The 12,008-nt window shown below is 64.3% G+C and overlaps 2 protein-coding genes across 4 annotated transcripts; both read right to left on the bottom strand.

Moving 5' to 3' along the window:
• Positions 1 to 312: 312 nt before the first annotated feature.
• On the bottom strand, positions 313 to 2,644 carry NAT14 (N-acetyltransferase 14 (putative)). Of its 3 annotated transcripts, none has more exons than XM_042969166.1 (3): positions 2,540 to 2,615; positions 2,071 to 2,187; positions 313 to 1,433 (listed from the first exon to the last, which is right to left on the bottom strand). In XM_042969166.1, the coding sequence occupies exons 2-3, from the start codon at positions 2,140 to 2,142 to the stop codon at positions 885 to 887; spliced, it is 621 nt and encodes a 206-aa protein (XP_042825100.1). In that variant the 5' UTR covers positions 2,143 to 2,187; positions 2,540 to 2,615; the 3' UTR covers positions 313 to 884. The 3 variants fall into 3 exon arrangements, with proteins under 3 accessions (XP_042825100.1, XP_042825101.1, XP_042825099.1); XM_042969167.1 differs by having other exon boundaries at positions 2,527 to 2,587; XM_042969165.1 differs by having other exon boundaries at positions 314 to 1,433; positions 2,569 to 2,644.
• Positions 2,645 to 3,579: 935 nt separating this feature from the next.
• On the bottom strand, positions 3,580 to 10,990 carry ZNF628 (zinc finger protein 628). The gene is given in 4 exon segments (XM_042969992.1): positions 3,580 to 5,853; positions 5,855 to 6,828; positions 10,690 to 10,902; positions 10,948 to 10,990. Coding segments are annotated over 4 exon segments (3,390 nt in total). The 3' UTR covers positions 3,580 to 3,693.
• Positions 10,991 to 12,008: the final 1,018 nt, after the last annotated feature.

The raw sequence follows: 12,008 nt of genomic DNA on the forward strand, positions 1-12,008 counted from the left end.
AAGGACTTGGGGGTCCAGTCTTGGCTGAGGGAGGGGGCCACCACACACACACACACACACACACACACACACACACACACACACACACACTTGCTCCCCCGGCCCCCACTCTCTCTGCACCAGGCAGCTGTGAGGCGGAAAAAATTCGGTAATGGGGAGCGTGAGTCAGAGGCTGGCAGGGAGTGGGGCTGCCGTGAGCTCATCGCCGCCCCTTCTCCCCGTCCAGCACCCCCAGCAACAATTAATGTCAACTCAGGGAAAAGCAGAAGCCAGACAGAAGGAGGGGGGTGGTGTGCAGAGACGGACTGGAAAAGGCATCAGAGAGAGCGAGACCAGGCTTTATTAACAATCGGGTGTAAAAATCCAGATGGGTCTGGCCGCTCCTCTCGGCTCACCTTCCCAGGAGGGGACCGCCTCGGGCAGCCCTGCGCCCACCCTGCGCCCACCCCGACCCTGCCCAGGCCTCTCTGAGCGGATGACCCTCCCCTGCAGAGGCTCTGTTCATCCCCTGCAGACATCGCATTCCACCCCGTTCCCAGGAGGGCTGTGTCCCCATTTGGGGTGCCCCCGCCCCAAGTCTTAACGCACAAGAGGCGGGCACGCTCGTCCGGCCCCCTCTCCTCCTCCCCGCACATCTCTCCCAGGCCCATACCACAAAGGGGGCCGCCTTTGCGGACAGACCGAGATTTCTCGGTGCGCAAAAACCCCTGCACAGGTTGACCTCTCTGAGAAGTTCACGCACTACACACAGACATCAGCCTGCAGCAGAGCGACTTGCCCTCTGCAGGCCTGTTTGTGGGCCCCCAGAGGGCTGGGGGTTCACACAGGGAGGACCTGCACACGGCGAGTGCTCGAGAAGTGATCTCCCTCCCGGCTGGCTCCGGTCACAGGTCCTTGCTGAATTCTCTTACAAGCGTGTAACCCATGCAGCCCCAGCTGCCCTCAGCCTGGTAGCCGCACCCCTCCAGCATCCCTGCCACGCCCCAAGCTGCCACAGCCACTGGGACCACGAGCCGGGCCCGGGGCTCCCCCATGCCTCCCGCCCAGGCTCGAGCCCGGGACTCGGCAAAGGCCAGCAGCCGCCTGCCCACACCTCGACGGCGGTGCCAGCGAGAGACGGAGAGGCGGGTGACCCGGGCCCCGTCCCCAGCACTGGAGCCTGGGGCCAGGGCCAGCACCCCACACACGTCACCCGAGCTGCGCACTGCCACCCACGGGCCCCCCAGGCCGCCTGGTGGGGGCAGTGAGCCCCATCGGGCCCGCAGGCCCAGCTTCATGGCCGCCACGGCCAGGAACACGGGCAGGAGAAGGGCCAGGGCGAAGGAGGCCAGGACGAAGCGCAGGCCACTGCTGGCCGCGGCCAGGAGGAGCAGGGCTGGTGGCCGTGTCAGGGCGTGCAAGGCCACGCGGTTCTCTGTGTCCTTCACGCCAGCCTGTGGGCAGAAGGAGCAGTCAGAGGAGGGGGGCCCGGTGGCAAGAGACACCAGGGAAAAAGAGAGGGAGTGGACAGTGCCGGGCACTGGGGGCAGGGGCCCCCAGATGGGCAAGGGCCCTGCAGCCAAGGAACAGGCAGGGGACAGGACACAATCTGCTCCCGGCACCCGGAGCGAATGAGTGCATCAGGAGCTGTGGGGGACGCCCAGTTCAGGGGGGCTGCAGGTGTGAGGCTCAGGGAAGGCTGAGGCCTTGAACAGGACAGAGGACAGCCCCAGTTCCGAGCAGGCGCCGGCGGCAGGACTCGGGGAGGGAAGAGATGCGGTCCCAGGCGGGGGCCCCAGGGCTCTGCTCTGCAGAGTGTGGGCAGGAGGACGGGCTCCGCGGGCTGGTGCAGGGCAGACTCAAAGTCTGAGACGAGGAGGCAATTGTGCCAGGGTCGCCCCACGGCCCTCCAGCTGTGAAAACCTTTCTGACCCTAAGGGTGGGAAGAAGGCACTAGAAAAAGGGACCGAGCCAAGAAGACGCTTAGGAGGAAGAGATCCCTTCCCAGGAGCCCGGGCTGGCTCAGGCAGGTGGCTGAAGACGCCCCAATGCCGCCGCCCGCCCCCCCCCCCCCCCCGCGCCCGTTCTCACCTTCAGCATCTCCAGCACCAGGGGTTTCTCATCTTCCCTCATCTCCCGCACGGACAGGTGGCTGGGGGCCATGGCAACCCCCAGGCTCCCGCGCCCCCCAAGGGAGCAGGCGTGCACCTGGTGAAAACAAGCAGGTCACTGAAGGGCACCTCTGGTCCCCACCGCGCCCCAGGGAAGGGGACCCGCAGCAGCGTGTCCCAGATCAGGACACTGGGAACGCTCGGGGCCCCCAAGCGAGCGCAGCTCGGGATGCACCCTCCACCCAGCGACCTTTGTCAAGTCTCCCGGCCCCTCGCCCCCGCCCGCCGCGGTGCTCAATCGGTTCCCCCTAAACGCCCGCGGACGTCAGCACCCTGCAAGCCGGGGCTCGCTCCCAGGCTCAGGGACTGCCCTGGGGAGTCAGCGGAACACCGCCCCCCGCCCCAGCCAGGGCATGGACCCCGTTCCCTGCCCCACAGTCGTCCCCGACCCGCGCCGCAGGAGCAGGCCCGCAAGAACCTCTGCAGGTGGCTGCAATCTTCCCACTAGGTGTGGGGGCGGCAGGGTCGGGAAGGGGTCGCCTGCGGAAGTGACGTCAAGCTCGCGCACAGTGGGGGCGGGGCCTGCACTCGGCCTTAGCAACGGTTGCCAAGCGTCCTGGCAGGATTCTGCGCGGGGGGGCGGTAGGGACCAGAGCTGGACGCGGCGACCCCGCCGGCGGTGGGGTAGGGGGCGGAGACAGGGGCAGCCGCAGGCGGGTCCCGGCGGGCAAGGTACTTACCCGGCCCGCAGAGGAGGAGCGCACGGTCTCTTCCCGACCTTCCCTGGTTGCTAAACAAGCGGAGAGCCGAGCGTGGGGGACAGGGGGCGGGGGAGGGGGGGCGGTGATGGGAGCGGATTAGTTCTCGTTGGCTCCGGGGTCTTCGAGGGAGGGGCCGCATCCTGGGCCCACCAGTTCCCAGAGAACCCGCCCCAGGAACCTCCACCCCAGCCCACCTGGGCTCTCCGGGAGGACCTTCGGGATAAGGACTCCCACCCACCCATTTTTCAGATGAGGGGAGCGGTGGGGTGACTTACAGCGAACAAACAGAACCAGGATTCTAGACTCTAATGCTTCCCCACTATGGTGACCACTACATCTTTTTACTTTCTTTTAATGTTTACTTGAGAGACAGACACAGAGACAGAGCGGAGGAGGGGCAGCGAGAGAGGGAGACACAGAATCTGAAGCAGGCTCCAGGCTCTGAGCTGTGAGCACAGAGCCCGATGCGGGATCGAACTCACCAACCGTGAGCTCATGACCTGAGCCGAAGTCGGACGCCCAACAGACTGAGCCACCCAGGCGCCCCCCACTGCATCTTTTTAAAAGGATGAACTGAACCTCACATAGAAGTGGCTGGCCCCAAATCGCAGTCAGTCACCTGGGAGCCGGGAAGCAAAAGCTACAAGACTCTGAGCTCCCAAGCGGTGGCTATGACCACGACATTCCCCCTCATCCCACCCATCGCCAAGAAAACAAAACACAGGGGAGGAGATTCTGGTCTTTATTAGCAAGCCCAGCCTGCAGCTCCCCTCCCCCCAGCCCAGCCCCAGCAGTGAGTCCGGGTCTCTGTGTGGGGCAAGAAGAGATACCAGTGGTTCTGCTCAAAACGTGTGCACCAGCTGGACTGCGGGCAGAGTCTGGACTATCTGGATGGAGGGGAGGGCCTGCGGGGCCACGCCCCCAGGTGCAGTGCCGGTGGGTACCACTTGTACCATCTGGGAGGCGGGAGCCGTGGAGATGCCCACTGGGACAGAGGCTTGGCCAGGTGGGGGTGGGGCCAGCAGTTGCAGCGTGGCACCGCCTCCCCCACCACTGCTATTCTCCAGCAGTTCAGCGGCGGGAGCACTGCGGATGATGAGCAGTTTCTGTCCCGGCGGACCAGGGGCAGGTGGCTCAGCCAGCCCAGGGGGTAGCGTCTCGACCTCCTGCACACACAGCTGGGTCTGCTCCCCATCTGCCCCGCTCAGCACCAGGACGCTCTGCAAGCCCTCGTCCGTCTGCAGCGTCTCAAAGAGCACATCCTGGACGACACCAGTACCGGCCTCACCGTCACCTGGCTCCCCAGGGCCGGGACCGGCCAGCAAATCCTCGGCCGCACCGCTCTGAACCACCAGCAGATTGGGGGCCTCCGTGGTCACAGCTGCCCCGCTGGGATTGGACAGCTGGCCTGCCACAGGCTGGAGCTGGACCGTGGTCACCTCCTGGGCCGGCTGGAGCTGGACCGTGGTCACCTCCTGGGCCGGCTGGAGCTGGACCGTGGTCACTTCCGGGGCTGGCCGGAGGGGCTGGAGCTGGACCCCGCTCACTTCCTGTGCCCCTGCCTCCCCACCCCCCACATTCTGCAGGACGATGAGGCTCTGCCCTCCCCCGCTGGCCCCTGCGTTGCCCCCTCCCTGAACCCCTAGTCCCCCAGGACCTGGCAGCCATACGACTCCAGGCCCCTGCCCAGATTTCCCAGCTGCCCGTGGGCCCTGCCTGCCACGGCTGCTCCCCGCCGCAGTGCCCGAGGAGGGCAGCAGGATGAGCTTGGCGGGGGCGGGTGGGGGCGGGGGCGCGGGGGGCTGCACGCTGCTGGGGATGAGCTGGAGGCCCTGGGCGGTCTGCACCAGGAGAAACGTCTGGGAGTTGGGGGCTGCCTGACCCGGGGGCGGGGCCTGGGCCGGGCCCCCGGCCACCTCGAGGGAGAGCGTGGCCTGGAGGTGGGGGAGAACGTGGACGTCTTGGGTGGCAGACGGGGCCGGGGCGGCGGCCGGCGGGGCGGGGGGCTGCGAGCCGGCGGCGGGGGCCGCGGGGGCCGGGGCGTGCGTCCTCAGGTGCCGCTGCAGGTAGGCGGCCATGACAAAGCTGCGGCCGCAGATGGGGCAGGCGAAGGGGCGCTCGGCCGAGTGGGTGCGCTGGTGCAGCAGCAGGTTGGACGAGTGCGTGAAGGTCTTGGGGCAGAGCGGGCAGCGGAAGGGCCGCTCGCCCGTGTGCACGCGCTGGTGCTGCCGCAGGTTGGAGGTCTGCGCGAAGCTCTTGCCGCAGACGCCGCAGGCGTGCGGCCGCTCGCCCGTGTGCACGTGTCGGTGGCGCCGCAGGCACGACGTGTTGCGGAAGGCCTTGCCGCACTCCCCGCAGGCGTACGGCCGCTCGCCCGAGTGCAGCCGCAGGTGGTACTGGTAGTGCGACGACCACTTGAAGGTGAGGCCGCACTGGCCGCAGGTGAAGGCCCGCAGGCCGGTGTGCACGCGCTGGTGGATGGCGAGCAGCGACGAGCGCTTGAAGGCCTTGCCGCACTCGCCGCACTGGTAGGGCCGCTCGCCCGTGTGGTCCCGGAGGTGGTAGCGCAGCCCCGAGGAGCCCTTGAAGGCCTTGCCGCACTCGGCGCATTTGTAGGGCCGCTCGGCACAAGCCGGCGCGGGCGCGGGCGCCGGCGCGGCAGGGGCGGCGGCGGCGGCGGCGGCGGCGGCGGCGGCCGGGGCCAGGGGCTCCTGGGGGCAGGTGACCTCGGCGGCCTCCGCCTGGGGGGGCGGGCGCCCCGCGGCCGCCTCTTCCACGTGGCACTGCTGGTGCGCCAGGAGGCTGGCCAGCTGCGGGAAGGCGCCGTCGCAGCTGCCGCAGCGGAACGCCTGCCCGCCGGCCGCCCCGTGGCTGTGCTGGTGGCGGGAGAGGCCGGCCACCGTCCGGAAGGACTTCCCGCACGGGAGGCAGGCGAAGCCCGGGGCGGCGGCGGCAGGCGGGGGCTGCGGCGGAGGGGCCGGCGGGGACCGCGAGGGCGGCGGGGGCAGCGTCCGCCTTGGGCGCCGCGGTGGCCTGCCCGTCCTGGGGCGGCGTCGCCGCCTCGGGCCCCGGGCAGGGCTGGTGCTCCAAGAGCAGCTCCTCGCTGCCGAAGCCCAGCTCGCAGCCGTCGCAGCGGTACACCAGCTCCACCGTGGTCTCTGCCGCGGCCAGGAAGAGCTCGGGCACCACGGGCGGGGGCGCGGGGGGCGGGGGCGGCGCGGGCGCGTGCAGGTAGGCGTCGGACACCAAGACCTTGGCGCCGGGCTCGTGCTGCGGCGGGGCGGGGGCGGCGGCGGCCGCCGCCCCGTGGGTGCGCTGGTGCAGCAGCAGGTTGGACGAGTGCGTGAAGGTCTTGGGGCAGAGCGGGCAGCGGAAGGGCCGCTCGCCCGTGTGCACGCGCTGGTGCTGCCGCAGGTTGGTGCTCTGGGTAAAGCTCTTGCCGCAGACGCCGCAGGTGTAGGGCCGCTCGCCCGTGTGCACGTGCCGGTGGCGCCGCAGGCTGGACGAGTTCTTGAAGGCCTTGGGGCAGTCGGGGCACGGGTAGGGCCGCTCGCCCGTGTGCTGCCGCAGGTGGTACTGGTAGTGCGACGACCACTTGAAGGCCAGGCCGCACTGGCCGCAGGTGAAGGCCCGCAGGCCGGTGTGCACGCTGCGGTGGATCTGCAGCAGCGACGAGCGCTTGAAGGCCTTGGGGCAGTCGGGGCACTGGTAGGGCCGCTCGCCCGTGTGGCCCCGCTGGTGGTAGAGCAGGGCCGAGGAGCCCTTGAAGGCCTTGGGGCACTCGGGGCACTTGTAGGGCCGCTCGCCGGTGTGCGTGCGCTGGTGGTGGAGGAGCCGGGACGACCACCGGAACGACTTGCCGCACTCCCCGCACTCGTACTGGGCCGTCGGCGCGGGGGCCGCGGGGCCCGGCTTCTCCGCCGGCCCCTCGGAGGTGGAGGCGGGCGCCATGTCCGCGTGGGAGCCGACCATCACACCTGGTGGGGGACTCGGCGTCAGGGGAAGGCGGGACCCCGCCCCACCTCCGCCCCAACACCGGTCCTCTCAACCTGGACGCACACGTTCGCCCTGGAAGCGGCAGAGGGTGCGTCCCCGGCCCACGCGCGCGGCAGGACGCCTCCCTCAGGATCAGGGCCCCCGGCGGCCCAGGGCTGCGCCAAAGCGAGACCTTAGGTGCCCACGCAGAAACTTCTGGCAAACTGGGAGGAGTGCTCACCGGCCACAGCATGCTGGTCATCCCCTCACCAGGAGGCTGGACAAGTGTGAGAAGGGTGGGCGTGGTCTTGAGGAGGCCAAGCGCGTCCTTTAGGGCCAAGCTCCTCCCCTCTAAAGACAGACACTGTCCCTGAGGATGGCCTGGGCTCTCTCTACACCCCGGCTTCTGATGCTTGAGCCCGCTCCCTCTGAGGAGCTCCTCGTCCACCCTGCCTCAACGCCAGTTCCCAGCCACTGTAACTAGAGCCCCTTCGAGCATTCCACACTCCACCCCCCACTGCTGCTTGCCTATTTCCTGTCGCACATTAACCGAAAATCCCTAGACTCCACCAGATCCATAGCCACGCTGCACCTTCCACACCCATCCACCTCCTCGCTTCCTGCCTGGCTTCCGTCTCCCTTTAAAAAAAAAAACACAAAAAAATGTGTTTTTTGTTTTTTTTTTTAAGTAACTTCCACACCCAGCATGGGGCCCGAACTGACAACTCCGAGGCCAAGAGTCACATGCTTTACCACGGAGCCAGCCAGGCGCCCCTAGTCCGGGTCTCCCTCTGCACTCATGCCCACGAATCTCCAAGTTCCCGGCACTGCTCATACCTGCATTTTTCTAGTCCATTCACTCCCACCCAACAGGTGGTACTCAGACATGTTTCTGTTCCCCTCAAACCTCTCCTCTCCCCTCCTGCTTTTAGCAGGTGATCCTGCCATTGATCTGGTCACTGAAAACATAAATGCAATCAGAAGAGAATGTCGCCACATCCCAACCACTGTAGCGGTGATTCTCAAGGAGATCGACTCTCCCACCCCAGGGGACATCTGGCAGAGCCTGCAGACGCTAAGTTGTCACGACTGGAGGGGCCGGTGCTCCTGGCATCTAGCGAGGGGGACACCAGGGATACTGGTCGACACCCTACAGTGCATGGGACGGCCCAGCACAGCAAAGAATGCTCCAGTCCCAAACGGCAGCAGTGCTGAGGCTGAGAATCCGTGCACCACCCTCCCACCTGCCCGCCTCTGGCCCACGGACTCGGACTTCCCACCTACTTTCCTCCTCTCCTGGACCGTTCCCATCTGGGTACCCACAAGCTGCACCTCCCTTAACAACCAACAGGGGCATCTGGGTGGCTCAGCTGGCAAGCACTGACTCTTGATTTTGGCTCAGGTCATGATCTTATGGTCCGTGGGTTTGAGCCCCACGTCAGGCTCTGTGCTGATGGTTCAGAGCCTGCTTGGGATTCTCTCTCTTCCTCTGTCCTCCCCTGCTCACACTTTCTCTCAAAAATAAACTTAAAACCCTTCAGGGGCACCTGGGTGGCTCAGTTGGTTAAGAGCTGATGATCTCGTGGTTTGTGGGTTTGAACCCCGCACAGGGCTCTGTGCTGACAGCTCAGAGCTTGGAGCCTGCTTCAGATTCTGTGTCTCCCTCTCTCCCTGCCCCTCCTCCACTCATGCTCTCTCCCTCTCTCTCTCAAAAACAAACATTAAAAAAATTAAAAATATAAAAAAAAGCCTTCACCCCACTACTGCCTCTAGCTATGGCTTTATTTCTCCCCATCCCCTTTGCAGCAGAGCAACTCAAACGTGCGGTCAATACATGCTCTTTCCCATCTCAAACCCCACCACTCAGACCCTCCACTCCATTCATGGCCTCCCTGGTGCTAAATTCCACGGCCCCTCCTCAATCCCTACGGGGTCCCTCCCTCCTTAAGCCACTCTCCTCGCTTTCGGGCACTGGTTCCTTCTCGTCTCCCTGACTTGTGAATGTGGGAGAGCCCAGGGCTCTGCCGACCCTTGGACTCCTTCTTCATCCACACTCTGTCCCTGGGAGCCCTCACTCACCCTCAGGATCTCCGTCTAAACAGAAGGACTCCAAAATGCAGATCTGACACCTCTCCTCTGAACTCCAAACCCTGCTACAGTTGTCATAGGGACGCCTAGCAGACAACTCACACTTAACATGCCCCAAATCTCTTTTTCTTTTTTGCTCCTGCTTTCTCCCTTCTTCACCCACAATCTTCTCCATCCCCGGAAACCCCTCTATTCTTCCTCACCACCCTCTCGTTCTCTCACCGTCTATGACCAATCCGTCAGCCGGTTCCCTTGTTCCAGCAGGGACATATTTGGAACCTGGCCACTTCTCTCCAAGCCCCTCATTGTCACCTTTGTCCAGGGCACCAACGTGTCCCTCCTGGACAGCTGCAACAGTCTCCCAAAACAGATCTCCCTGTTTCCACCCCTCTTTCTTTCCTACCTCTGGTATGTTCCCAACACAGAGGCTGCAGGGAACGTGCCACAAGCTTCTACAGCTCCCATTTCAGAGGAGATACATCTCATACGTGCCCACAGCCTCCTCCCCTCCCTGACCTCCTCTAGCCTCTCCCCCCACGTCATCTAGTCGGCGCCTGGAGCCCCTTCCCGACAGTGTCCTTGCTGACAGGTCGCTTCAGGGAGACATTCCCTGCACCGGACCTACATCTGCAACCCCTTCCAACACTCCCCGTTCTCTTTCCCCTCTTTCTATTGTTCTCTCTAGCACTCAGCACCTTCTAACCTGCTTTTAAGCAGGGTTTCCCAACCTCAGCACTGTTGCGATCCGGGGCTGGACCAGTGTCGAGGGACCAGTCCCGAGCACTGCACAGTGTTTAGCAGCATCCCTAGCCTCTCCCCTCTAAATTTTAGTGGCATCTCAATCACTGTTGCACCCCAGAGCCTAAAATAACGTCTGGCACAGAGTGAGCACACATCTTGAATGTAAAAGGGCTGGGCATCCCCTCTGGACAGGCTATAAAGATTCTCTTAAAAAAAAAAAGATGAGTTAGCATCCTCGGGGCGCCTGGGGGGACTCAGTCGGTTGAGCGTCCAACTTCGGTTCAGTCACGATCTTGCGTGAGTTTGTGCCCCATGTGGGGCTCTGTGCTGACAGCTCCGAGTCTGGAGCCTGCTTCAAATTCTCTGTGTCCTTCTCTCTCTGTCCCTCCTCCGCTCACTCTCTGCGTCTCTCTCTCTCAAAAATAAATGTTAAAAAAAAGTTAAAAAAAAAAACAAACAAAAACAAGATGAACATCCTCTTTAAAATGTAAGCAAGTCCTTTAAGACACTAATTATCCCAGGAAGCTGCACGTGCCTTTCAGAAGGCCGAGCACGCCTTAGACAGGAGCCATCGGCTCTCTGGAAGAGCTGGACCCATCTAGTCCGATAAAGAGCATCCCCTTCAAAAGGCCGGACCACACCCTTCCATCAGGCCCGACTTCCCCTTTAAGAGGGTGCTCCTAGGGCACACCAATCTCCACCTTTGTTGAGCTAAGCTAGTGTCTGGTTGGAAGCCACCGGGACTCAGAGGCTCTTCCTTCAAAGTTTGGGGCACTGCCAGTGCTCCTTCGCGAGATAATCCTTCCTCAGAGAATAAAAAGCGGGAAGCTGCGGGGAACTGCAGAACCTGCCCCGCCCCTCTGAAAAGCAGCCCCTCGCCCTTTAAAAGGGAGGAGCCGGCCTGGTGGACAAAAATCGGAGGTGAAGTAGCGCCCTTCCCTTTAAGGCATCCCTTCCGGCTTCACGCTCCCCCATTTCCCCAACGTCTCCGCCCTCCGGTCCCTCCCCCCACCCCCACCCCTCCGGTCTCTCACCTGCGGCCCCGACCCGGGGAATGAGCGGGAGAGACCCAGGGCCTTCCCGCGGGGGCCGACGGGAAGACGGGGCCCCGGCAGCGGCGGGAGAGGAGTGGGGGCGTGGGAGGGGGGCGGGGGCGCGCTCCCTCCCAACAGCCCCCGGCGCGAGGCACCCAACCTTTATCGGCAGCCTCTCGCGCACACAAACCCCGACGTCGCCGTCGGCGCGTCACGACGCCACGTGCGCCGAGGCCCCGCCCCACCCCTCCCGCTAGCCTGCGGCCGTCGCTCGCTCCCCGGCGCAGGCGGCGCACGGCATCGTGGGAGTTGTAGTCCTCCCCGGACCTCGACGGCCCGGTCGTTTCGGCGGTGTCCGAAGTCAGCTCAAGGCCCGGGAAGACCCGCCCGGAGGCGGGGTCTCACGTTCCCCGTGTTTTACTACCGATTCCCTCTCGTCTCGTCTGTCCTAGAATTGCTCTCCAGCTGCGCGGTTTCCGAACGGGCCTAGCCCATCAAGGGTGTGGTCATTCCTGGCCTGACCGCCACGCCCAGTCCCTGGATCTCTAAAATTTCCCTGCCGGGGAAACTGAGGCCCGCAGGGCTTCTGTTCACACCCACACCCCCACCCTGCAGAGGTCCCACGTGCACGCAGTTCCCGGGAGTGTGCGGTTGTCCCGGGAAGCTGGACCCTGCTGTGCTTGCTCCTTGGAGGCCTGGGGGCTTAGGGAACCACTGAGTTGTCCCGGATCCCCTCTCCCTCCTTTCCAAGTCACCCCACCACGGCTTCAGCCTTGGTGACTTCTGCATGTCACCCAACAGTCTCTCAGCCTTGACACTAGTGACGCTTGGGCCAGATTGTTCTTTGTTTTGAGGGCCGTCCTGTGCACCGTAGGGTGGTTAGCAGCGCCCCTGTCCCTGACCTCCACCTTCTCTCCAGGGGATACTAGCCCCGTCCAACTAGATCAGGCATCTTATCCAGCCCAGTCCCTCTGAACCCCTCTCCCCCACCTGGCCAGCCAGATGAACCATTCATCCCAGAGGACAGAGCTGGGAGTGGGGACTGCAGGCTTTGAAGGCAGCCCAAACCTACCTGACCCTTCCCAGGGACCTAGGCTATTACCCGTGCCCCAAAGTCCTGTGTGCATGGGAGGTTGTCCCTCTCTATCCCCATCCTAAATCTGTCAGCCAAAAAAAAGTTGATAAGGGCGACACATACACACACTTCCAGAGAAAGGCAGCCCCACCCTCACTGGTAGTCAAAGGAGAAGAGAAACCCTGGAAGTAAGTGGGGAACCTGGACCTTTCCCTCGTCCTCACACTAGACGCCCCCCCCCCCC

The sequence above is a fragment of the Panthera tigris genome, chromosome E2, assembly GCF_018350195.1.
Source record: "Panthera tigris isolate Pti1 chromosome E2, P.tigris_Pti1_mat1.1, whole genome shotgun sequence".
NCBI lineage: Eukaryota > Metazoa > Chordata > Mammalia > Carnivora > Felidae > Panthera > Panthera tigris.

Coding starts and splice junctions, on each gene's coding strand:
- NAT14 (XM_042969166.1), bottom strand. CDS start 2,142: ATGGCCCCCAGCCACCTGTCCGTGCGGGAGATGAGGGAAGATGAGAAA. Junction 1,434..2,070: donor TGGTGCTGGAGATGCTGAAG/GTGAGAACGGGC, acceptor TTCTGCCCACAG/GCTGGCGTGAAGGACACAGA.